The 26,942-nt window shown below is 39.7% G+C and overlaps 1 protein-coding gene across 1 annotated transcript in view; it reads left to right on the top strand.

The window, feature by feature from the left end:
- Positions 1-26,942, top strand: part of ARHGEF38 (Rho guanine nucleotide exchange factor 38) — a 627,494-nt gene that overhangs the window by 453,280 nt on the left and 147,272 nt on the right. Inside the window, exons 7-8 of the mRNA XM_044061308.1 lie at positions 593-726; positions 12,262-12,366. Of these exons, the coding sequence (XP_043917243.1) occupies positions 593-726; positions 12,262-12,366 (239 nt within the window). The remainder of the gene's footprint in view (positions 1-592; positions 727-12,261; positions 12,367-26,942) is intronic.

The raw sequence follows: 26,942 nt of genomic DNA, 5'->3' as shown, positions 1-26,942 counted from the left end.
TAAACCTAATGACACCTATGCCTATGAAGGTTGTCTGATGGTCACACAGAATCTGTTTCTATATTTTCAGTTATTTACATGTTTTTCCTCACACTGAAGTGCAGAATATATACTGATCAAATGTCAGTGGTTCCTAATGTTACTTTATGTCTGTCTGTCAATCCCTCTGTCTTCCATTTTTTTGGACAACACTGGTGCTGTCATTATGAGGTAAAACCTATATCCATTGTCCATTGCTTTTTGACCATCTCTAAAGGCATAGTGCTGTAGTATTAGTTTTTCTTGCCTGGCTTCCTTGACTCCTTCAATATAGACATCCTCATACCCAGTATGGAAGCAACCACCTTTAAATCTTACTCTATGGCTGGAAGGTTATTTTACAATCACTGAAACTGCATCCCTAGCATTTAATTTATTCAGCACTGAAAGGGAACACTGTGTATCACTGCTAAAATGTGGCTTTCTTCAGGATTTCAGCACAGTAGTTGCCATGTAAGTAAAGATGCACACATTTAAATAATGCATGTCTGACAGGATAATTCTGTCTGTATAATTATCTCTGATGTCAGCATTTTACTAACCCCTTTTCTAGTGATGAAGTACATAAAAAATGATGATGAAGAGTCTGTACGAGATAAGCTTTCCAGGCTGAATATTCATTCAATACGGAAGAAGTCGCAAAGGGTTACTGGACATCTAAAGATGCTGACTGGTGGAGAACAACAGGTACCTATAACATTTTACTCTCATTATATGAAGAACAGTATGCTAAATTGTTACCATAATTTAATATATGATATCTGAGAAGGGTATTAATGCAATGTGGCTTAACTCTAGGCACATCCTAGGTTTGGGAAGTGAATGCCAAAGCCTCACTATCCCCAGAAACAGCAACAAACCATGAAAGTCACATTTTGTATATTACAAAACTAGCATGAGGAAAACATTTTATCAAAAACTGATTTCATACTGAAGAAACATTTCTGTGTATATATTAGGCTAAGATATTGTTAAAGTTGCTTGCATTTTTTGGAAATTAGCAAATTACTTTTTCACTCCTGCTGATCCACTTAAACAGAGGTAGGACAGCTTACTTTTCTGCCTGGCAAATATTCCACTGGGGAGGAATAAGTGGGAATTTTGTCCTGAGGTCCAGATAAATTAGGTGGTCCAGCTGACTTTTTTCTTTACTAATCACATGAAGCACACAATCAACTGCATGCCCTACCCTGCTGCTCTGCGGCAGTTGCCTACAGCTTATGCTCTTTAATTATCTGCAATCAGTTGCTCTTAGCATCCAGAGTAAAATATCTCTGTGTTAAGAGTTATTAGTCTCAGCATTTTCCCAGTTATATGTAATCATCTGTTTAAGCATAAACTACTAGGAGCAGCAGATACTCAGACCTTATTGGATGGCTTCCCTTTGCAGGTATGCATTTTTCTTTATTTTCTGGCAAGAAAGAAAATAGATCTATCACCTGTGGTAACAGCAGTGACTGCCCACAGCACAATGCACTTATATTTACTTTTTTATATTATTGTTGTTACTACAATTGTGGTGGGGGTGGGGTGCCCTATTGCAGCAAGTTGAAATACATTACTGTGACTGTTTAACAAAACTTGTGGCAATAACCACAGCTGGGTATATATTTAGTGAGATAGTCTTTGAAATCAAGTAAAGGACAATTACGATAATCACAACAATGTGATCAATGCCATGGCTTGGAAGTGGGTATGGACAGTATAAGGTATATAAGAACTATAAGTTAAAATACACCACTGTGATCATTTGTTCTTTCACTTTTATTACAATTTAACATCAGAGGAATGCACAAGATGGGGTTATTTTTGTGAGGGACAGGTAGAAAGCCAAAGTATGGGTAAAAACACAAGACAGTTATATTATGTGGCTTGTCTTTGGGCAATGTAGTGTATGTATAAATGAACAAGATGAACTTCACTTTTCAGGCTACTTTGTTTTTCACTTTCTTTACAGTCACACATCAGAAATTTTCATAGAAAGTAGATATCATGATGAAAGCAGAAGGAAATTATATGATTCATGAACAGCACTCATTCATATAGCTAGTTTGGGGAGGGGGTATGTATATGTGTCGGAGAGCAGCATGTTGGTATACATTGCCGTATGTTTTTTCTTTCATATTCTTCATACTGAAACATTAGGTATGTACATAAAAGAAGGATACCTTTCTAGACAGAGGTGGGGAGGCATGCTATACATGAAAGCATAGGGTAGTTGCACAATTACTGTTATGTAACAGTGAAATTGTTTCTTGGGGGAATAGTGTATGTGTCTAACAGCAACAGGTTGAAATATACTACTGTGCACATTATGATTTTCATTTTCTTCTCAATGGGGCAACAGATGTGTGTAGAATGTAGCCATCCTTTTAGGGGCAAGCAGTGCAAGAAAGCAAAGGGCAGGTATGTGATCACTTCTGAGTGATTATTGACATGGCTTGTTGTGGAGGCAATATTTTTTCAGAGTAGTGTGTACATTATTTGTGACAGAGAGAGAGACAGACAGATAGACAGATTGTGTGTGTGAGTGACACAGACAGATTGTGTGTGTGTGTGTGTGTGTGTGTGTGTGTGTGTGTGTGTGTGTGTGTGTGTGTGTGTGTGTGTGTGTGTGAGTGTGTTGACTTCACAGTCAGAGGTGGTATACACTATCAAAAGGGCATATTCCACTGGGATGTTGTATGTATTTTGTACTTATGAATCTTTTTGAAGTCTTTGATATTTATTGTGAACTGCCTTAGAAGAAGTGACATATGTGGGCTTTTATTTACACCTGCATTCATCATTTCAGAGAGCTTTTTATCACAGTCTGGCACTATACCCTATTTCTACTTGTGGGCTGTCTGACCATTGATTCAAGGTTGTGCAAAACTACTGTCCAGAATGTGTGTGTGTACTAAGTCTTCATTACACCAGAAATAACAGAAAAATAAATGCATTTTTATATAATTACCAAGACAACATTTCTGTTATTATGTGTGGGGGGTCTAGACTCTCATTCACTGAGAATGACAGAGGCATAGTGAAATCTCTTAGGTTAGAATGGATTTTTTGAGTTTGTTCCATACTCACATATTTTATTAGAATTCCCTGTTTTATTATAAAAATGACTCCAGGGAACTGACACAAGGCATACTATATACAACTAGTACCTCCAGTTTTTCATAGGTCTTTTGCTTTCAAAGTCTGGCACTATAAACCACATAAAGAAAAACAAATTGCAAAATAAAATAAAGTGAAAAATGGCTCAGGCTCACAGCAAACAACGAAGTCAGGTTTATTCAACATGAAGCGTTTTTCATCTCATGCACTATTTTTACTTGTCTGAGGAAGTCTCTGTGATAGTGTATGAGATGAAAAGCGCTTCACGTTGAATAAACCTGATTTTGCTGTTTGCTGTGAGCCTGAGACATTTTTCACTTTATTTTATTTTAAAATGTGGCACTATACTTGGTTTACACCTTGCTGTTATTTGACTTCTGCTGCAAAAAACAGGTAAAAGTTAAACTAATGTCCAGAATATGTGTTTTCTGTGTTCTCATTAAGGCAGAAGTAAAAAAAAAAATCCTATATATTTTACCAAAAAAAAAAAATCACTTGCAAAATGTCAGGAATGCAGTGCAATGCAATGCTTTCATTCAACTAAGTTTATTGGATTGAGTTCATTATTGACCTTTACTGAAATCCCATGAACATAACAGGGTTTGTATGTGCAGTGCGTAGCTGAGCATTCCATTGTTACAACCTTAATATTTTGTAATGGAGTTAAACGAGAGGACTTTCATATGTAGGTACCACAGTTTTTGTTAACCACCTTTATTGAATTATCACTTGTGACAAATGCAAATTTATATATTTGCAAAAGGAATCAAATTGTATTAAATTAACATTTACAAGCATAATTAACATACATTGCTTAATATATATATATATATATATATATATATATATATATATATATATATATATATATATATCATATAACCAAACATTACATAAAATATTCAATTCCTGCCCCCCCCTTTTTTTTAAACAAGAAACATCTTTATTAAACCATAAGCAATCATACATTTGTATAAAGGAAAATGAATCACAGACACAGTTCTAGTTGCAAACATTTTACATCACAAACCTTACTGACACACTCCCAGTTGCAAACATTATACATCACTTATAATCTACCCAGTCATTTTCAATCAAACATTACATAGCTCATTTAAGTCCTGCCTTCTTTTAAACCTCATTCCTTCCCTGTATACATTGTTCCCACAATTCCCATTTTTCCTATGTAGTTTGCTCCTACCTTTTTCTAAAGATCTCAATTCCAGTTGCTTTATGTCTGTTACTATAATCACTACTTCTAATATAGTTGGTTTAGAATCTGATTTCTATTTTCTAGTAATTGCTTTTTTGGCAGCCACCATAATTAGACACAGCAAGGCCTTACCATGTCTAGACAATTCCGATTCTGTATCATAGGTTACAAAAATCATCTCTTTCATCACACCAATCCACCCACCCAGCATTTCTGACAATGCATCCTGCAGGGAATAGGTTTTGGTAAGTGTATGCATTTACTGCCACAGTTGGACATTTTTTATTGTCCCTGTTGTGCTGAACCTGTGCTTTGTATGTGGAGTACAATAATGGCTTAGAATGTCTCTCTGTTGAGTTGTCATTATACCAGAAGTTACATTCCTCTATATTTCTAGATGTTTTTTATTTTTCATTTATAAAATGCCACAGCTAATAGGTCAAATATTAGAAATTCAGTGTATTCCTACAAGGAAACCACTAAGAGTAGACTGTAAGTACTAACTATTTTTGCAGCCGGCCATTCTGCTGTTATTCCCTCAATGGTTCATACTGAAATCTCAAAAGGAGACTGATACATCTTCTTTTACAGATAGTTCATACATCAATATGTTTAGAGGTGTTCACTGACAAAATCTGATATTTTGCAGCTGCTTTTGGGAGTGCTGTTGTGAACTTCTCTGTATTCAGAACACAGTATTGAGCTAGAGTAATTCTTAACTGAGTTGTCATTACATCAGAAGTAAAAATCTTTTACATTATACCAGAAAAAAAATATTTTCTTCAGCTGTTATGTGCTGTGGCTACAATGCCATGCTTTGTGATCAGATTCTTAGTTGTACTGAGATAAAAGATCTGAGGTAAGAATCATAGTTAATAAGATAGTTATTTCTTGGAGCTCAAGGATAAAGTGCCCAAGGGGATATTACTAGATGTTTTGCAACACTGAGGTGTATTAAAAAAAAAAAAAAGAGTACCTGCATTAAATACGCGTGAAATGTTGTACAAGTAACACATCCTGCAAAAGACTTGTGTGTACTATACATAAAATACTTAGTTGCATCCTTGAAGCTAAGATAGAACCCTGTTGTTCTGTGACAATAGCTTTGATAATGTTGAGTATCACAGAATGCATGAAAGTAGTACAATTTCTTACTCTTTTGCTTAAGCTCAAGTAAAACAAAAAGCAGACACTGACATGTGGGTGTTGCTGATTTAAAACAGATGGTGAAGCATGAAAGAGAAAAATAACAAAGAAAATCATGTAAGCTTGCAGCAAATTGATAATTATTGTACATACACTCTATTGCTTCTAAACATTCTCCCTAGCCAAATATTTGTTTGCATACAGCAGACAACAATTAGCCATCACAGTAATAATAGCCCTGCCCATTCAGTGAAGCCTTTTTTCAGCCATATGACCCATTCATCTGCTGTCACATGTATTTGTAACCAAGAGTTAAAGTTCATGAGGGTCGGGTTTAGTTTCAGAGACCTTACAGAATCATCATGGCTGCACAGAGGTATTATAGAAACTTGTTATAGAGACTTCTTCAGAATAGGTAAGCTTGTATATCTGTGATCTGCAGGATTGCATTGTATATTGCTGGTCAGTGCTATATATTTATTTATTTTGTTGTTCTTGTTGCTCACTGTTGCATCTTTAGTTTTGCTTTTGCTATTGAATAAATTTACATGATGTGAGTATTCATGCCCCAGTAAAATCAGTAAGCAAGTATATTTTTACCTGGATTTAATTTCAAATGCATAGCCTGAGAGGGGTGTTTTATAAACAGTTGTAAGGATTCTAAAAAAATACATGGATATCTTCATACACAAACATACTTGTGCTATGCCATCAAAGGTAACGTACATAAATAAATAAATCTGTACTGTATATGTAAGTGTGTGTGTGTGTGTGTGTGTGTGTGTGTGTGTGTGTGTGTGTGTGTGTGTGTGTGTGTTCTTACATACATCTATCTATAATATAATAGAATGTACGTAAATAGATAACTAAATATAGTGGCATAGTACTGGCTGCTCATCCAAGAGAACATTATACCTTTAAGGCCAAGACAGAGCAAGCAAGCAACTCTCAACATGGAACAGATGCATTTTGGGAAACATAAGGGACAGAAATACATAACTGCTGAATTTCTGTTTTCTTGAGTCCTGGATAAAGAAAAGATTGTGCCAAGGAATCACTAGGTAACTTAGATCTGAAAGGAGGGGATTAGATTGTAAAACTGTCCCTACAGTATGAAGTTGGATAGATGCTGAGTGGCACTTGTTCATAGTCGTGTGCTAAAACCTATTAAATGATGGTAAGCAATTATTTCCTTTAAAAATCCACCACAAAGAATTTTCATAAGACTAAACTACACTTGCTAAAGCTATTGTAAAAAGTTGGACTTTATTTTATCAGTTACCATTTTTTTCTACAATGAAGCATTTTTTTCTGCTCTCCATTGTAGATGATTAGTTTATTACCATCAATACAATTAAATGCTACAATAAGACCTAAGTGAATTATTAATTGACTTAAGACTTTTTGGGCGTATGGTTGCTTTGAAGTTAATGTTTCCTAATGATGATAAATCTGAGTTTAAAATGACGCAGACTTTTAAATGTAAGAGCTCTTTTGTTCCTGTAATGCCCAATAATGTAGATTGTTTTGTCAGACTATGTGAAAATGATTTTTATTCATACTTTCTTGATACTAAGCGTAGATGTAAATATTTTAATCTGAGTAAACAACAACAGATATCTTTAGATACTTTATCTAAAAATGATAACATAGTGATAAAACCTGCAGATAAAGGGGGGAGGGATAGTGGTATTAGACACCATTGATTATAATTTGAATATGCTTAATATGTTGAAAGATGATTCTATGTATGGTGAAATCAATCGTGATTATTTTTTAAAAGTTGTTGCTAGGATACATAATGAGTTATATGACCTATTGATGTGTAGACAGTTAATGCAAGAACTTTATAACTATTTTTTAGTTGAAACTCCCACTATACCAAGTATAAAAGGGCTTCCCAAGATACATAAGAACATGTTTCCCTTGCCGATGAGACCCATAGTGGCTGGTAATGGTTGGGTGTCGGAGAAAATTTCTATCTTTATTGAGAGTATGTTGGGACCTTTGGTCAGGAAGATACCAACTATACTCAGGGATAGTTATCAACTGGTGGATGAATTAGCTACGATGACATTTCACAATATTGACTCATCAGTCCTATTAGTGACACTAGATGTTAAAAATCTCTTTACCGCTATTCCGAATGACTATGGGGTCCAAGCGATAAGAGAGATCCTATGTTCAGGGGAAGGTATTAGTTTTGATAAACAAATACTCGTTTGTACATTATTAGAGATGGTGTTGACTAATAATATCTTTGCATTTAAAGATAAACTGTTCATGCAGAAATGGGGAGTCGCTATGGGTACCCCATGTGCGAACTCCTACGCAAATCTGGTGGTTCATTACTGGGAAAGGGAGTTCATGTTTGGAAGTACGTTCTACAGTCAGGTGATGCTATATAGAAGATTTGTGGATGATATCCTATTCTTTTGGCAGGGAAGTGCTGAAGAGCTTCTAGCTTTTATTGATTACTTAGAGACCACTACGGGTTTCTTAAAATTTACACTGAATTATTCATATACTCATGTGGACTTCTTGGACATTAATATAGTCAAGAAAGAGAATGGAGATATCTCTACAGGTTTATTTAGAAAACCATGCTGGAAGAATGCATTGCTACATTATACCAGCATGCATCCCAGATTTGTATTTCCCAATATAGTAAGGGGACAGTTCATTAGAATTAATAGAATATCTAAGGATCCTATAGACAAACAGATTTAATTCAAAGCCATGAAAGTGTTATTTAAGGACAGGGGCTATAATAGCGCCATGATAGATAAGATGCAGGTTATGGCTCTTGATGGCATGAGGAGCAAGAATAGGGGCATGAACTCATATAATAAGAAGCCCCATTCATGTGATGCTCAGGTCAGGTTCTTGACTAGATATACTAGTGACAACATTAAAATAGTAGATATTATAAAGAAAAATTGGAATGTGTTAACAATTGATCCTTTAATATTGAACATAGTAGGTTCTGTTCCTATGTTTACTTATAGGAACAGTAAAAATCTGAAAAGGATTTTATGTAATGAACGTACTCATATTCAACGCGATATCGCTCGGACAAATAAACTAGGCACTTATAGATGCAAGAAATGTAAGATGTGTAGATACATAGTCGATGAACAGTGTTTTAAACATCCTATGTTTGAATATGTTTTTAGACCAAAATTTTATGCAAATTGTGATGCAGAGAATCTTATTTACTTAGCGACTTGCACACAATGTCCTGCGTTTTATGTGGGACTTACCACAAGGAAATTGAAGAATAGAATTTATAATCATGTTTATGACATGAAGAGGTTAGACCAACGCAACGCTTTAGCGAAACATGTTATTGATCGAGCAGATCATAATTTTAGATTTAGGGTTTTGCAATTAGTAAACAAGACTGTTAGGGGGGGTAATAATATGAATTATTTTGAACACATTGAACTTTCATGGATTCTTAAGTTAAGAGCCCATAAGGAGCCAGGTTTGAATCAATACATAAGCATTAAGCCTGTATTAGAAGCTCGTAATTAAATTGTAGATAGTATTTACTTAAATTGATATATTTATATGAACTTGAGGCATGTTTAAGTGGATGTTTAATATATTTTATTTGTTTGTTTGTGATTTAATTTATATTGTACACATTTTTATGTATTTTATGTGTTTGAAGTTATGAATTTTGCTGGTACAATCAAATATTTTATATTATGAAACCAGTGCTTTGAAGGCATCTTCTATCTAGCTTTAAGCAATATACTAGAGTTTCTTTTTAAATAATTGAGGCTTGATTATTTAATTGTTTGATTTTTTAATTGGATGTACCTGAACAGGATATATAAATGATTTGGTTCAGTAATATGTATTGAGACCTGAAGAAGCGTGCAGTGGTCGCACGTGAAAGCGCTTGTTTTAATAAATACTGGATTATATTATTTTTCCTGTGGTGGTCGTGCTCTGTTTCATATCCATTTTGTACCTTTGCTTGGGCTACGACCTTTGGACGGCTGCTGTATTTCTTTCTTGATACATTTACTGATCCTGTGTTCTTATATGTTAGCAGTGTGTTCAGAGAAGTTTTTTCATTGTGGGTTGTGTGGAATACCTGCTCTTGTATGGATCAGTCACCAAGATATTTGTATACTGTGACTGACCAAGGGAGGTAGGCCCTGTAATTACTGTCCCAAGGAGGTAGATGGAGTGCAATCTTCCAAGAGTAAGCTGGGAGATGTGGCAGTTAATCATGTAGCAGTAGTATATATATTACTCAAGCACATGCAGCATATTGATATGTTCAGTACTCATTTCACAGAGTATAGTACATCCTATAAAACATAAGACTGTTATGTCACTCATGCTGTCAGTTTTACTGTATATAAACTAGTTTTTGCCAGTAACTGTAATGCAAATGTGCTCTGAACTACAACATTCTTATTCTGTTCCTGTGTGCTATGTGTTACACTGTTTAGAGGTGTGCTTTGTCTCTCATCACCAGTAATGTTTGGTATATTTTTTTAAAGTGGTTTTGTACAGCAAAGACAAATTTGTATTTTTGACAAAAAAAGTTTGTATTTCATCCTTGGTCCCACAGCTGTCACATTCAGGATCAGAAAGAAATGCCTCCTTTTTTGACTTGGGAAAATGCTGAAGAATCCCAAAATGATGATGCTGTGCCCTTCAGTATTCTCACATATGAGTTACATATCCTTGCAAGGTCATTGGATCAGGTGTTAATCAGTGATCACAGGAAAAGAAGTGTTCATCATGTATGGTTTGATCATAAATCGATGTAAAGAAAATTGGATTAACTTCTTTGTAGATGATGCCAAATATGACATACTAAACTGGATGTGTACAAAGCATCCTGAGGAATTTACACAAGCAGGATGAGCAGAAAGATGGCACATTTTTGTTTGGCTTTAGAAAAGCCAGTCTAGGGGTGAAAATTAGACTAGGGAGTGAAGCCAGAGGCTGCAGGGTAGAAAAAAACTAATGTGATATTAATGCTTACAGGAATTAATTATGATGTTGGCTGGCCTGCTTCATGAGATGCAGTGATCTGAGGGACATTAAGGTAATACCCTTCACAATTTAGCAAGCACTGCAGAGGACTCTGCTGGAATTCTTTCCAGTTCTTCAGACTCGTTAGGCAGACGGGCATGCATGTCATAGAGAAGGTGTGAAGGAAAGCCACAAAGATAATCCGGTGTCTCAATGAACAGCATATAAAGAAGGCCTAAGTAGTCTTCAGCTGCGCTCTGATGCTAAAACACATCAAGGAATCATGCTATGGGACATAAAGTGATTATAGGGAAATATGAAGGGACTGAACTGAATAGGGTTTTTAGGAAAACGAGAAGATGACACAAAAGTGAGTGACAGTCCCTCATTACTCCCTATATATGAGGTGTATATAGCTTGGTAAGTGGGTGACTACAATAAACTCCTGGCCAGCAAGGTAGGGGCAAAATCAACAGCTACACGTAAGTGGCTGTACAATAACTGGTTTAGATGGAGGGAGTGCAGGGTGTTAGCTTCAGCAAGAGGGAAAGTGTTATCGTCTGTAAAATCTTCTGTCTACTGAAGCCTTCTAAAAGTATACATGTATGCTATATTCCTCTAAAATAAAAATTAAATAGAGATAAACTGTGATACTGGGAAAGTGCTGTACAAGGACGTATTCACTGTTAGGTTAGCAGTATATTTCACATGTTCCTGTACCCTTTTTACAACTGTTAAGTTGCATTACCAAAATATAGCATTTTACAGATATGTGTGAGAATATAACTGACACATTTAGCATTGCATGTAATATCTGACTGCATGGCATAGAAGGATAGAACCCTGACTACAAATGAGATGACTGGGGTTTGATTGTTAGTCCCAGTGCTGAAGAAATCAAATGGAATAAGAAATAGTGAAGAGGTATGCCAGGTATGCTAACATACCTCTCTTAGGGGATGATGGGGTGAGTTCCTGGGAACAAAAACTCCATAGTGATTTCCCCAGTAGAAAATGGAGAAACCAAGGCATCTGATCCAAGTAGCTGGATTCATGTGCAGGCTTATTTCACTTACAAAGGCATGCGACAACCCCATGGTACTTCAGCTGCACATCTCTTACAAAGGTGATCGACAGCCCCTTGGCACTCCTGCTGTACATCTCTTACAAAAGGTGAGTGACAGCCCCATGCTACCCCCACTGCACATCTCTTACAAAGGTGAGCAGCATACCATGGTACTTCCACAGTACATCTCTTACAAAGGTGAGTGACAGCCCCATGCTACCCCCACTGCACATCTCTTATAAAGGTGAGCAGCATACCATGGTACTTCCACAGTACATCTCTTACAAAGGTGAGTGACAACCCCATGTTACTCCCACTGTACATCTCTTACAAAGGTGAGCGGCAGCCCCATGGTACTCCTGCTGCACATCTCTCAGTGGAACACTAACTGTCATGTAGGGACAATAAGGGCTTACAGCATGCTAGATCTTGAACACCTTTGTTCTCCTTGTGACTTGTATTCAGAAACTGACAGATGTAAAGCATATAACTGATAGAGACAATGAAATACAATACCCACAGATTGCACCTTTTCTTAAAACTCTATTGACTTTAATGTTATCATAAATATTTACACTTAATTACCTAGTTATAAGAAACAAATAAATATCTGAAATACTGACTCAAAGGTGACTATTTTCACTGCAGTTTGCGTATGCCAACATGAACAAACTCACATGTTTTTTAGGTGAAGGACAAGACGTTCAGCAAAGAAGAAAAACTATTCAGAAACTTAGAGAAGGCTGTAAGACTATTTGTGAAGAATGTTGCAGCTTACTGTGAAAGTACTGAGGTATGTACAGTCTACATTGTACTGTTATAGCCTAACGCAGGACATATAACTGTTGATTTCCTGAATATATGTAATTAGTAGTTATACTCTTGGAACTGTATGTTTAGGTGCATGCAGAATGTCATTTTGATGATGTTAAACCAGGTAAAATGTAAGTAACCCAGGACAGATGTGGCTGTTGTTAATTTCTAAGTTAAAAGTTCCAGACGTGGTGCTGCAGCATTGTTGAGTGTCTCAGTGATCTCTTGCTTTCCCATCAGGCAAAGCGCCCAAACGTCATCACTGTTTGTATTGTAGAGTCACTTGCTGCTGTCACTGGAAGTATGAGTCTACCCACAAGATTAACATGCAACGCAGTGACTAGTCAAATGAATTGTGTGCAGTTGCCAAGAGGTCAGGCTGAAATTCAGGAAGTCAATGCTTCAGGAAGTGTAAATGAATATGGATGAGCCTTGCTAGAATTTAGAATACTCTTTAAGCATCAGTGGCTTTCCAGTTCTCTGTTCTGAGCTGCAGAATATCAATTTGTTTTGTCATTTTTTTTCACAGCACAGACACTCACACAGTTCTGTAGCTATTCTAATAGAGCTAAAGCCATAGCCTCAAATTAGTTATTTGTTCTTTTTACGAGGCCTTCAGTCTTTACATGGCACCACAAATGAGTACATCTGTATACATTACAATTGTTTGATGGTAGAAGGAAACAATGATTATCTAGTCTACTATTTCAAGTGCCTTAACATTCTACCTCTCACTATCCCTACCTTCTTCTTATCCCTTTTTTCATGGCCTTTGCACTCTGGAAAGACTCTGTGGATGTCTTGTCCACCACTCTTTCAGGAAGTCTGTTCTTAGGGTCCACAACCTTCTCTGTTTAAAAGTAATTTCAAAGATCCATAGAGTAGTTAGTGCCTTCAATTTTCTGTCTGCATTTCCTCCCCCCTCTAGTTATATTGTTGTGACCCAAGTACATAACTTTGCATTTGTTTGCAATGAACCTCAGGTGCTACCTTTCTGTTCATTTGTTTAGCCTTTCTAAACATTTCACTAGACTCTTCAACCCATCTTCCACAGCTGCACCTTTCTTTATGTCATCAGCAAAATGGCTGATTCTGTTCCATATTCCCTCAGATGTGCCTGGAACAAACTTATTAAACACCACTGGACCCAGGACAGATGCCTGTAGTACTCCACTAGTCACTTCTCAAATCCCTGTCATTATCATTTTTACCACAACCCTCTGTATTCTAACATTCAACCATGCGGTTATCCATTTCCTCAGTCTTGGCCCATCCCCTTCAGTTTTCCAATCTTCTCATCCTCCACTTCTCCAGTTTACTTATCAGATCTCTGTGTGGCACAGAGTCAATAGTCTTGCTGAAGTCCAGATAAACCAAGTCTGCTGGTAAGTCAAGTTTTCCTGTAAGCAACTCATAAAACTGGTCCAGGTTTCACTAACAGCACTTCTGTCCATGAGTCCATGTTGGTTGCCATACTGGAAATAATTCTGTTCTAGAAGTGTTATCAGCCTTTCCCTCAGGATTTTATCCATAACATTCCCTGCCATTGATGTTAATCTGACAGGCCTGTAGTAAAGGTACTACGTCTGTCCTCCACTGACCTGATGGAGATCTCCCTTAGCAGGTCTGCCAAGAGACTGACCAAATACCCTGAGGCAGCTTATCTGCTCCTTGCACTTTATCATTCCTGAATCACCATGTCTTTTTTAATTTGCACTTTATTGGCTGGGTTAGTCTCACTAGGCCAACAGTGTCTTTTCAGGAGAGACATGAGGTGATATTCATACTGACTAGGAAAAATTTGCCCAGGCCACTGGAGAGCTTACCCTACTCTTTATTCACCACTTGGTGGTGCCAGAGGGCTAGTACAGTGGTGATAAGATAGATTCAAGATGGAAGAGACAGAGAGAAAATGCTGGAGCAAGAAAACATGGAAAATGTTGTGATTGCAGATACTGAGGAATTAGAGGTGGCAAGAGTACAAGAAGAAGGTTTAGTTACACAAGTCTTGGTGGATTTAATGTACCAGGATGACCCGGAGCTGCTGTGAAATGGAATGACATGGTTGAAAGAGTTTTTTTTTTTCCTGATACAGCAGAGAAGAACACTACCATGGAATCAGAGAAGAAAGGCAGAATATTTGGTACATGTTCGACTGGTGGAGAAACTAGTTTTAAGGGCATGCACTGGCAGCAGGATTTCAACAAGAAATCAGCTAAAAGTTTAACTTTTGCAAAAGCAGTAAGAAAAGAGTGACATCCAGACTGGAAATACTGAAGCAGGCAGGAGAACACAAAGAGCAGGACAACAGATTGAAAGTGGTAAGATTAAAACTAATGAAAAGACCAAAAGATATAAAGTACTTCACAGTACAATTGTACTACTGTGGTTTAAACTGCAGGATATGAGAGCATTATTAAATTGGGGACATCAGATTTTTATAAGGTAACTTTTGAATCTTTTGCACTTCTAGAGAAATTTATGAGAATTTTAAAGAAAACAAAAATCACTGTCCCATACCTTTAGCACTGCAACTGAAATAAAAATGGCTGTTCACTTTAAAACAACTCAATACCAGCAAAAACAAACTGTTGTAGACAAAAACAAAAACAGGTACCGAACCACTAGGTAAAAAAACTCCAAAGGTTTATTAAAATGTTGTAAAGCGCTTTTTGTCTTCCTTCTTAGGAAGACTTCTTCAGACAAAGTAAAAAATTAATTCAACAGAATTTAAAAGCAAAAAAAGGCACCAAAACAGCGCAAAACAAATTAAATACAGCTGCCATTAATTAAAACTCACTGTCATCATACCGATGTTAAAGGTATATACCACTTCTTAAAGTGCAGGTTACAAATTTCACATTCCTATAGTACATAAAAAACTGAGGTGTATTAGATCCCCCCTTTTTTTTTAAAATGTACCTTCCCACTACATACTTCATTTAATATTAACAGTAATAGTAATTGTAGTTTATGACTATCTATTTATTCCCTCCAATATAGTTTTTAAGTTTTAATAATGGGAATGTTAGATGTATCCATTCACCGTGGTTATACATTATTTTAATTGGTTTGAATTAAGTCATTCTAGATGACGTTTTGCAACGCTTATAAGTACAGCTTTGTAGGCACGCATTTTCCTACTAAGGAAACAACTCAGCAGTGTTGATGGCTTGGGGTCTGCTGTTTTTTCGGTTTCTTCTGCTTGTTTCGCAGAGGGCAGACCCCCCCTTTTTTTACTATTCTTTTACTTCTAAATAGAAGGTTCATTTTTAAATAGAAGATTTGTTTTCTTTTAGTTTTGGTTGAGAGAACTTTTCGCCTTTCAGGTGGATGCACAACGTGCTGATTAACATCGTTGCCTTAAAAATACAGAAATAAGAAGTTATGTACTCACCATAACGTTCTATCTGAGTACGTATCTTCATTTGTCTGCAACCTGTGGGATACGGATCCGATCTCGGATCTGAGCCGGCAACTTATAGCATAGATCCGAGCTCCTAGCTCCTCCCCCTTACCCATAATCCCCTGCCTACCCTAACTGACCTCAGATCAAGTTTGCCCCATAGCACAGCAGATAAAAAGTGTCCCAATGGGAACATATGCTAATAACACAAGAACGATCATATCGGTCAGGGGGAAGGAGGGGGGGGATGGTTGCAGACAAATGAAGATACCTACTCAGATGGAACGTTATGGTGAGTACATAACTTCTTAATCTGAAGTAGGAACTTCATTTGTCAGCAACCTGTGGGACAGAGTCCCCAGCTACCTAAATCTTGGGTGGCCTTCATGGAAGGATATTCCGGAGCACCGCAGAGCCAAAGGACGCCCTACCTCGGGAGACAACATCTATTTTATAGTGGCTGATAAAGGTGTGAGATGAAGCCCAAGTGGCTGTGGAACAAATGTCATCCAGTGGAACCCTAGCTTGAAAGGCTGCAGAAGTGGCAACGGCCCTAGTAGAATGAGCATGGACTCCTTGAGGTGCAGGCCTTCCCGAGCTCTGATATGCTAAAAGAATACAACTCGAGATCCATCGAGAGAGAGAAACTTTAGAAACTGACTTTCCAAAATTACTTTTGGCAAAGGAGATAAACAACTGATCAGATTGCCTATGATCAGCAGTTCTATGGATATAAAAACGTAGTTGTCTGTGAACGTCTAAGGAATGTAGCTTGTACTCTCCTTTGTTATGAAAGTTGGGGAAAAACACTGGAAGATTGATGGATTGATTGATGTTCACTTCTGAAGATACCTTAGGTAGAAAGGACGGATTGATCCTGAGGTAAACCCTATCCGGGTGAAAGACCAGATATGGTGGTTTGACGCAAAGAGCTTGCAATTCCAATACTCTTTTGGCTGAAGTTATGGCCACCAAAAAGGCTGTCTTCCAAGAGAGAAATTTGAGATCAACCGTGGCCGCCGGTTCGAATGGGGGACCAGTGAAGGCCTGCAAGACTAAGGATAAATCCCATGGAGGTACCCCCTCTTTAACTGGGGACCTAAGGAGGAAGGTACCCTTGAGGAAGGTCTTATACAGTTTGGAAGTGATAAGAGGGCCAGACTCTTGCCCCACGTGGTAGTATGAGATTGCTGCCAGTTGTACCTTGACTGTGGAAGAGCTAGCCCCCTGGTGAAAGAGAGAGGTTAGAAAATCTAGAACCGACGATATCGGGGCTGTAAAAGGGTCTAAACGATGGTGTTCTGCCCAAATGGTGAAGCGTTTCCACTTGCTCCGATAAACCTTCCTGGTGGAAGGCTTGTGAGCTGCTACAAGAATGGCTTTGACCAGTGATGAGATCCCGGGAGTCCTTATGAGGAGTGGAACTGGAGCAACCAAGCCGTCAGCTTGAGGTTGACCAGGTTCGGAGTTGGAAGACCGAGAGGATGGGAGATGAGATCCGGAATGGGATCCAGAATCCATGGTGGATACACTAGGTGAGACCATAGGTAAGGGAACCACGTCTGACGAGGCCAGAATGGGGCAATGAGGATCATCTTGCTCCCTAGCTGCCTGGCTTTCTGTAATAATTTCAACATCAGGGGAAAAGGAGGGTAAGCATAAAGCAGACCGGGAGGCCAAGCATGAGCTAGAGAGTCTCTCGGGGACTCCCCCGGAGGGGGGATCAGAGCAAAGTAATCGTTGCATTTGGTGTTTGAAGGAGAGGCAAAAAGATCGCAACAAGGTTGCCCCCATCGGGCAAATACTTGCTCTGCGACTCGGTGGTTGAGAGACCACTCGTAAGGAGTCAGGATAGTATGACTGAGCCTGTCCGCTAGAATGTTGGACCGTCCCGGAATGTGCGTTGCTATGAGAAAGCGGTTGGTGGAAATTGCCCATTCCCACACTATCATGGCCTCGCGGCAAAGGGGGTAAGACCTGGTTCCCCCCTGTTTGTTGATGTACCAGACTACTGACATGTTGTCTGTCTGTACCGCAATTGTCCCTACCGGAAGAAAGTTGTGTAGTGCCTGCAACGTCAAAAGCACCGCCCTCATCTTTAGGACGTTGATATGCAAAGAGGTCTCTACGTCGTTCCATGTGCCTTGGACTGTCCTGCCTGAAAAATGCCCCCTCCACCCCAGGCGAGAAGCGTCCGTGGTCACTGTGTCGACTGGCGGAGGTAGTGAGAGGGGACGTCCCGTGTGGAGGTTGGGAGACTGGAGCCACCACAGGAGCGATCTTCTGCAAACCTTGCTTAAGGAAATGGGGTGAGACAGGGGGTTGCGAGACAGGGACCATTGTACCTGGAGGGTCCACTGCAGAATCCCCATATTCAACCGGGCCAATGGCAGCAGAGGGATTGCAGCCGCCATAGATCCTAGGGCCCTCAGGATCAATTCTGCCGAAGGAGTTTGCAGTTGAAGAATGGCCTGCACGTGCAACATCAGGTTCCAAAGCCAATCTGGAGTCAAGAACGCAAGCATCTGTCTGGAATCCAGTCTCGCCCCTATAAAATCCAGCACCTGTGTAGGGATGAGAGAGGATTTGGTCATATTGATGGTTAATCCTAATAGTGGAGCCAGACTGAGGAAATAGTCCCTGCATGAACAAAGTAGATGCCTTGTTGGGGCTGTGAGGAGCCAGTCATCCAGGTATGGAAAGACCTGAATTCCCTGGAGTCTCAGGTGGGCCGCTATTATCGCTAGGTCCTTGGTGAACACCCTGGGGGCTGAGGTTAGACCGAAGGGGAGGACCCTGAATTGAAAGTGACTGGCTCCCAGCTGGAAGCGGAGAAACCTCCTGGAACACCTGTCCACTAGAATATGATAGCATGCATCCTTGAGGTCTATGGAGCACATCCAGTCATCCTCCCGCAATAAGGGGAGGACGGATTGCAACGTGACCATTTGGAACTTTTCTTTGGGTACCGCCAGGTTTAGAGAGAGAGGTCGAGGATGGACCTCAAGTCCCCCGTCTTTTTTGGCACCAGGAAGAACCTGGAGTAAAGCCCTGATCCGACTTGATCTGGGGGGATGGGCTGGATGGCTCTTTTTTGTAGAAGCTGCTGAATTTCTGCAGCAGCCGCCTTCATCTGACTGGGTGGAACGTCGGGAAGGCTTCTGATTCTGGGGTTTACTATGAAGGGAATTTGGTAACCTCTGGATATAATACGAAGCACCCAGCGATCCGTTGTTATGGACTCCCATTTTGCCAGGTGCCTCGAAAAATGCCCCCCGACTGCCTCCAGAGTGGAGCAGTCAGGAAACCCCTCAGGGGTTCTGCATGGGCCTCTCAGAGAATGGTTCTCTGGACCCAAAATTCCTAGGACCCCCTCTGCCTCTGGGGGGGCGTCCTCCCTGTCCTCCTCTGCCACGAGAGGACTGGTTGTCCTGAGCAGACTGGGATTGATGCAATTTTCAGAACCACATCTTCTTCTGACCCTTTTGGTTCTTGGAAAAGGACCTCTGGGGCGCAGAGAAGTGGACTCCGGCAGCAGACAAGGTCTTCCCGTCTTTCTCTCTCTGGACAAAGAGTGTCGCGAACGGTTTTGCCGAACAGTGCAGAACCATCAAAAGGGGCATTGCAAATGATGCCTTAAAGGGTTCTGAGAAGTCACAGTGATGGAGCCAGGCCTGTCTCCTCATGACCAGCTCGACTCCACCTGCTCTAGCGGCTCCCTCCGTAGCATGAGACAACAGCCGCATAGAGGTGTTAGAGATAGAGCGGAGGGTGGCCATTCGGGAGGAGTACAGATCCTTGTCTCCCTCCGACATGGACCCTGGGGGGGAAGCAGCGTATTCCTTAATTAGATCCCACTGCATCCAAATAACGTGTGCCATGTAGTTCAAGGCCCTCATAGAGAAGGTCACTGAACTGAAGGCCCACTTCCCAAGACGGTCCATCGCGCAAGACTCCTTGTTCGGAGGATGAACCGTGGGGCTCTCCTGAGCCAACTCTTTCTTGGTGGCTGCAGCCACCAACATGGCATCCACAGGGGGACCTCTGCTCCAATGTGATCTCTCTGCAGGGGGGCTCAAAATTTTGTCTGGATGCTTGGGGATCGGCTCTATGGTGTCCAGTTCCTTCCACGCCCTAGAGGATATGAGATCCACCAGGGGGACAGGTGGAGGGGACACCCAAGAGGTAGATGGTCCTGCTAAAGGCGCTGAGGCAGGCTGCCCTGAGGGCTGGATGAGGGGAGCCAGGACCAGATGAGAAGGAGTGCGGGAGGGAGCTGAAGCCAGGACCTGAGGCCTGGAAGCACTTGACAGTGCCCTCTCCACCGCAGCGAAAGCCAAGGGGGAGCCGCTCTCTGACAGATCCGAGATCCAACTCCCACTCGGAACCGAAGCGGGGATCGGACCCGGCACCGAGAACGTCAGATCCGAAGGACCAGTGTGCTCTGACGGGACGGAGCCAAAAGCACACCGAATCCCTCGGATCTGAAGCTCGGCCCACGGCTCCGAGAGGTCAGATCCGACAAACTCGAGGGAGCAGTCGGAGCTGACGTGCCCAGCATGGTCGGCTCCGACCTACCCCCAGATCCAACGTGGCTCGGCTCCGAGTGCTCCGAATCCGGAATGCGGGTCAGAGAAGGAGCTATAGGAGTGAAAAAAGGGGTCGAGCTCCCCCCCGGATTGGGGGGGGCAGGAGCACTCCCATCTGCATCTGGGCCTGGATGAATCTCCTCATCATCCGGTCCATGTCTGCATCAGACATGCTAAAAGTGGACCTCAAAGAGGCCACCGAGGCAGACCTGGAGTGTCGCCTTGATGACCTTGACGGGGACCGGATGACCTCCACCTCGGGTCCCGGGGAGAAACAAGGGGATCGGATTCGAGGAGGAGGAGATCGAGAAGACTTGGACAGAGAAGCCCTCTTGGCGGGCGGGGCCGATGAGGAGTCATCGGCCCGCCACTTAAGGTGCTTCTCCCGCTGCTTCTCTTTCCTGGCCTCCCTATTCTCCGGAGCCGAAGCGGGAGGTTGAGTCCCGGTCAGGGGAAGGGAGGCAGGAGTGACCGCTACCGGGGGGGTAGCGGGCACCGAAGTACCGGAGGCCGAAGCAGAGTCTAGGGGTAGAAGGCCCGCCAGAACTAGCTTCGACCTTCGATCCTTGAGTGCCCTGGGGTTAAATGCCGTGCAAATCCCGCAACCCAAATAGAGGCGTTCAACCCCAAGGCACCTAACGCACTGAGTGTGGCCATCAGCCGGTGAAAGCTTGTGACCACACTCGGTGCATTTCGAAAAAATGGCTTTAAGGGCCTCCGACATTACTGTAGTAAAGCACACTCACTAGGCCCCTAACACTCAGTCACACACACACGCTACGACCAGCGGGGGAGGGAGAAATACTTTAAATTAAATTAAATTTAAGCTGAAAGCTAAAATAATAAGATTAGTGTAAAGGGTAAACCTGCCACGCACACACAATCAGTCACTCAGAAAGAAGAAATAAAAACCTTTTTTTCTCACAAAAACGCTAAGAGCTCTGAACCTAGCTGTTGCTTGAAGAGCGGCAAACTAGATCTGAGGTCAGTTAGGGTAGGCAGGGGATTATGGGTAAGGGGGAGGAGCTAGGAGCTCGGATCTATGCTATGATAGAAGTTGCCGGCTCGGATCCGAGATCGGATCTGTATCCCACAGGTTGCTGCCAAATGAAGTTCCTACTTCAGATCATAGGTTTAGTTGGAGCTTTGTAGCTTTTTGTCTTGACCTCAGCAACAGCAGCCAGTATACTTTTGAATGAACAGTCGCTGCAGCTTTACAGTGAGCTTGCATTGTCTATTATTGTTTATCACCTTTTACGTACATGGCATTTATTACTGGTGATCTGCACACTTTACTGTTTGTTAGGAGGCTTTTATCTATATCTATAATTGTGTTGTGATGTTATTTATTTACATTTTAATATAGGGTAATTTGATATTATGTTGTGTTTATAAACTGGATGCACTATGAACCTGTGTGTCTGCTATGATGTTTATCCTTATTAAATGTTTATTTTACATTTTATAGATCTTACAGTAAAAAGGTACATTTTAAAAAAAAAGGGGGGGATCTAATACACCTCAGTTTTTTATATACTATAAGAATTTGAGATTTGTAACCTGCACTTTAAGAAGTGGTATATACCTTTAACATCGGTATGATGACAGTGAGTTTTAATTAATGGCAGCTGTATGTAATTTGTTTTGCACTGTTTTGGTGTCTTTGTTTGCTTTTAAATTCTGTTGAATGAATTTTTTACTTTGTCTGAAGAAATCTTCCTAAGAAGGAAGACGAAAAGTGCTTTACAACATTTTAATAAACATTTGGAGTTTTTTTACCTAGTGGTCCACTTTAAAACAACTGATAAAGAAAAGATTGAATTGAAAATTTAGTTTCTAACTAAATGTAACAATGTGCATGAAATAAAAAAAATACAATTCCAGAAATATTTGGACACAGTTGAAAGGTTTAGGTGACTTTAAATATTTATGAAGTGACAGTTAAGCATATTTTAAATGTGATTAACATGAATGGAAAAAGAGGTATTTTAAAATACTGGGGATAGGCAAGAGCATGGTTTTATTGTGATGAAGAAGCTCATTTAGTGCAGGAATGCATAAAGAAAAGGTGCAGACAGTGTGAAGAAACAGGTCATACAGCTAGGAATTGTTTACCTAAGTGAAGGAAATGTAATCATATAGGTCATTTTGCATGGATTGTCCACTGATACTGGAATGGAAGAAAACCTAGAAGAAGAAAAACAATTTTCAGATAAAATACAGTCTGAACAAGATGGTGCAGCAACAAATGATGGGGGCTGAAGCAATGGCACACAATGATGTTCTAAAGAATACCGAAACAATAGCAGAAACTTCAAAGTACAGATACAAAATAAGTTTTATATATGAAGTAATGCTAAGGGAGAAGGATACATGAAAAAAAGAGGTGGAGAAAATAAGCAGAAGAAATTAACATCCATTGGGAAAAAGTAAAAAGTAAGAAAAATAAAAATAAAAGTTGTAACCACAAAGGATGCAAAAAAGAAAAATTATAATGTTTCAGTGCTAGCAGTAAATGTAAGATGCATTAGAAAGGAAGTTAGAGGCCTGACAGTAAAAGAATGGTATAAACACAAACATGGACATTATATGTTTTTAGATACAAGATGGATTGGAAAACAGATGAGAGAAAGAAAATGAGCTACATGGGGAAAAATCTTTTTTGCTCAGTAGGAAAGTGAGATGTGCTCAGGCATAAGAGTTATGATAAAGTAAAAATAACAGTAAAACAAAAATCCAGAAAAAATGCTGAGGTTAGGCTCCAGTGTCCAAATCAAAGTAAAAAAGCAGTCTTCAGTCTTCAATAAAGGTAAAAAAAGCAGACTTGAATCGAAGAATAAAAGTATAAGAAGTCTTCTTTATTGTCACACAAGCACTTTCACATATTGCTTCCTCAGGTGTATACTAACAAAGGTAAACCACACCTATATATACTTAACTAAAATAATCATGTGACTCAATAACCCATTTACCATTAAAGCTGTATTCTCTCTTATAAATCAGAAAGCATTGCTTAAAGCTAAGTGTGTATGACACAACAAAAGTGTGACTATTTAATAAAATACAATAAATCTAAAATACATAATATATATCTAGAAAACATTCTATCTTCATATTCATAATGTAGAGCTTCTAAAAATATATATAGAACTTCTAAAAAATACATCAATTTTAATGCATCATTTTAATAAAATTCTTAAAACATATAAATATAGATATTTCATAGCAAACATTGCATAAAAATATATTAATATATTAATATATTAAAAACATAAACCCATAACCATCTATTTACCTACGTAGCCCCCTTTTTCTTAAGATAGGCTTAATGGGCATGCTGTCATTCAGCCCGTGACCAAAGTTGGCTCTCAGCATAGCTATCTATCTTGCTTCAGCTTCTTCGGTTCTATCTCTAATGTCAATTCTCATATTCTCATAAGTTCTTGCAACAATCATAAACCTAAATGTATGTTTTTGGCCTACCTTCAAAACGTGCTTAGACAAAGCGTTGTTCTCTGAGCCCTTCCCTATGTGGTATATATGTTCTCTAACCCTTTCTCTGAGGCTGCGGTCTGTTTTGCCTACATAAAAACAGTTGCACTGGCCACAGATAGCAAGATAAACCACATGGGTAGTCAAACATGAACCACCAACCCTAAGCTCATAAAGTGCATTTGTATCTGGATGTACAAAGTGAGTATCACTGCAAATATACTGGCATTGATTACACTTGCCACATGGTCTAGTGCCAATCATATTCTCAAGATTCACTTCGTCTCGACCGTTGCATAATCTCCTTTTCAGATTCCTTTTATTCTTAAAGGTGAATTGTGGTTTACATCCTACCACTCCACTAATTACTGGGTCGGTCATCAGAATTTTCCAATGGTTATTAACTATCTCTGTATATTTCCTCACATCCCTAGAGTAGGAAATATTGAACTTAAGCTTATTCTCACTTGTCTTAACTTCCCTGTTAAATTTATCTGAGAAATAAGCTCTGGCCCTTGTACCTCTCATTTGCTGTGCTTTTATAAAGCCTTCCTCTATCATACTTCTCTCATAACCCCTCTCATCCAATTCATAACAGGTCTTAACAAGCTGTTCCTGACAGTCATTATGTCTCTCACTCAGTCTGGATGCCCTAAAAAATTGATTCTGGGTAACGTTCCTGAACACATATTTAGGATGCATGCTCTCCCTTGATAATAAGCTATTTACATGGCATTCCTTCCTATATAATCTTGTGGTAATAGCTCCTTTTTCATCTCTTTCTATTAATACATCCAAAAAGCTCACGCTTTCTTCAGAGTAATTTAAGGTGAATTTTAAAAAGCCTGTTGTTAATATAGTCAACAAACTCTAACAACTCTGTCATATTACCCTTCCACAGAATAAAAAGATCATCTACAAATCTCCTGTAGAATGGTATCATGTCACTAAAGGGTCCATTCAATACGTGTACTCTCTCCCAGGCTAACATAACTGCATTGGCATAGGTATTTGAGCACGAGCTACCCATCGCTACACCATTCATTTGATGGTAGACCTGTTTCTTAAATAGAAATACATTATTATTAAGCACGATTCTCATTAATTCAATTAGTATCACTATTTCATCTGGTTTATATATATTAACATCATTCATTAATTCGTGTAATAACCCCAAACCCACTGTATTGGGAATTACAGTAAATAGTGACACAACATCAAGCGTCACCAAGATAATGCCAGAACTAGTTATATCCTTCTTCATAAAAGCAAAAAGGTCATGCAAAAACTGCTCTGTATCCTTAAGAATAACTTCAGAGCTATCCACTATTGTTCTAAGCTTCTTATCCAAATATATTGATATCGCTTCTGTGCACCATCCACCACTCGAGACGATAGGCCTCATGGGTGGTCTATTGGGGTTCTTATGCACTTTAGGCAAGCCTTTTATATACGGAATGGTATATTTAATATTAAAGAAATAGTCACATAGCTCCTTGGTAATCATCTGTGCATGATGTAAATGTTTAATATAATTATTAACTGATTCTACCATTCCTTTCACCTCACTGTAATTAATTTTCTTGTAAAAATCAGTGTTGCCTAACATCTCATACATCAAATTTTCATATAACTCAGTGTCTAGGACAACTATACGCCCACCCTTATCTGCAGGTCTAATAACCAGGTCATCATCTTTTTCAAGATCATGTAGAGCTTTTGATTCACTCCTACTGAGATTATGCCACTTGTTCTTATTCACTTTGCTATTATGTACTCTATATATATCATCTATCACTATTTGTTCAAACGCATTAATCAGTGCTGTCTGTTTGGGGACATACATACTGGGTCTATTAAAGACATAACTGACATCACTACTATTACTTACTTGATTCTGATGAAACATATATTTAAGCATCAGATTCCTTGTGAACATCTTAATGTCAAAAATCAAATCTGTTATATTCATATCACTAGTGGGTATGAAGGACAGACCCTTAGAAAGTACATTAATGTACCACATTACGTATATACGTATGTCCCCAAACAGACAGCACTGATTAATGCATTTGAACATTTGAACTCTCTTAATCCACTATAGTCCTCTCTTTCATACTACATCTCTGTCCCCTGTACTTACCTGTTGCTTTCCCCACTCCAACGATAGATTCTTGATCTTCCCTTGCCTTCCTGGACCTCTGCTGTCCTACTCTCCTACCTTGCTGCATTGCCAGCCCCCCCCTAAAGATACGTTTATCTTACACTTCTCTGTCCACTATCACTACTGGTAAGGCCCTTACCTTCCTCCTATATCCAAACTTTCCTTATCTCTTCAGCTCTCCACTGATAGTTTTTTTCCTGGCCTCTCTCCTTCTGTGGCCCTACCCCCAAATCCCACCCACCCCAGTGCATCTACATTTATAGTCCCCTCCTAGCTCCTCCCCTATTCCACTCTGCTCCTCCCCCTCCTACAGATTTCTCCTTAAACCGCCCCTCCCCCTCTCACTCCCCTTTCCCAACTGCTCTCTCTCATACATCCCCTCCTTATATCTCTATACTCCATAGCCTATCACTACCCTGTCTTCCAATATCTATCCTACACTACTCCTCCATGACTCTTCCACACTATCTCACGTCATTTACATGTCTTTTCATTCTTACCATTCTGTATAATGCATCTTCTTATTCCAATACCACACTACCCGCCTCTTTTTCACCCCACTCATCCTCCACTATCTCCCTTCCACATCCTTCATCCCTCCATTTTTATTTGATATCCCCCTCCCTCCTTCAACCAAATCCATTTCATTACTTTAAACTAAAACACCATACACTCTACAAAAAATCTCCCACTTTCAAATGTAAATTACATCTCCCTTTTACTTTACTCCGCAATTCTAGGTTTCAACTCCTCTACTCCTTCTCTTGTCTTGCTCTTGCAGGAGATGTCCATCCTAACCCTGGGCCAACACCAACTAACATTCTCTCTCCCACTACCCCCACAAATAGGCACAATAATAAATACCTTAAATTTATTACCATTAATACCCAGAGTATTAATAACAA

Source organism: Protopterus annectens, chromosome 2.part0 (genome assembly GCF_019279795.1).
Source record: "Protopterus annectens isolate FY-2018-M chromosome 2.part0, PAN1.0, whole genome shotgun sequence".
In the NCBI taxonomy this organism is placed as follows: Eukaryota; Metazoa; Chordata; order Ceratodontiformes; family Protopteridae; genus Protopterus; species Protopterus annectens.
The sequence above is the reverse complement of the archived record's forward strand: the minus strand, read 5'-3'. Positions and strand labels throughout refer to the sequence as shown.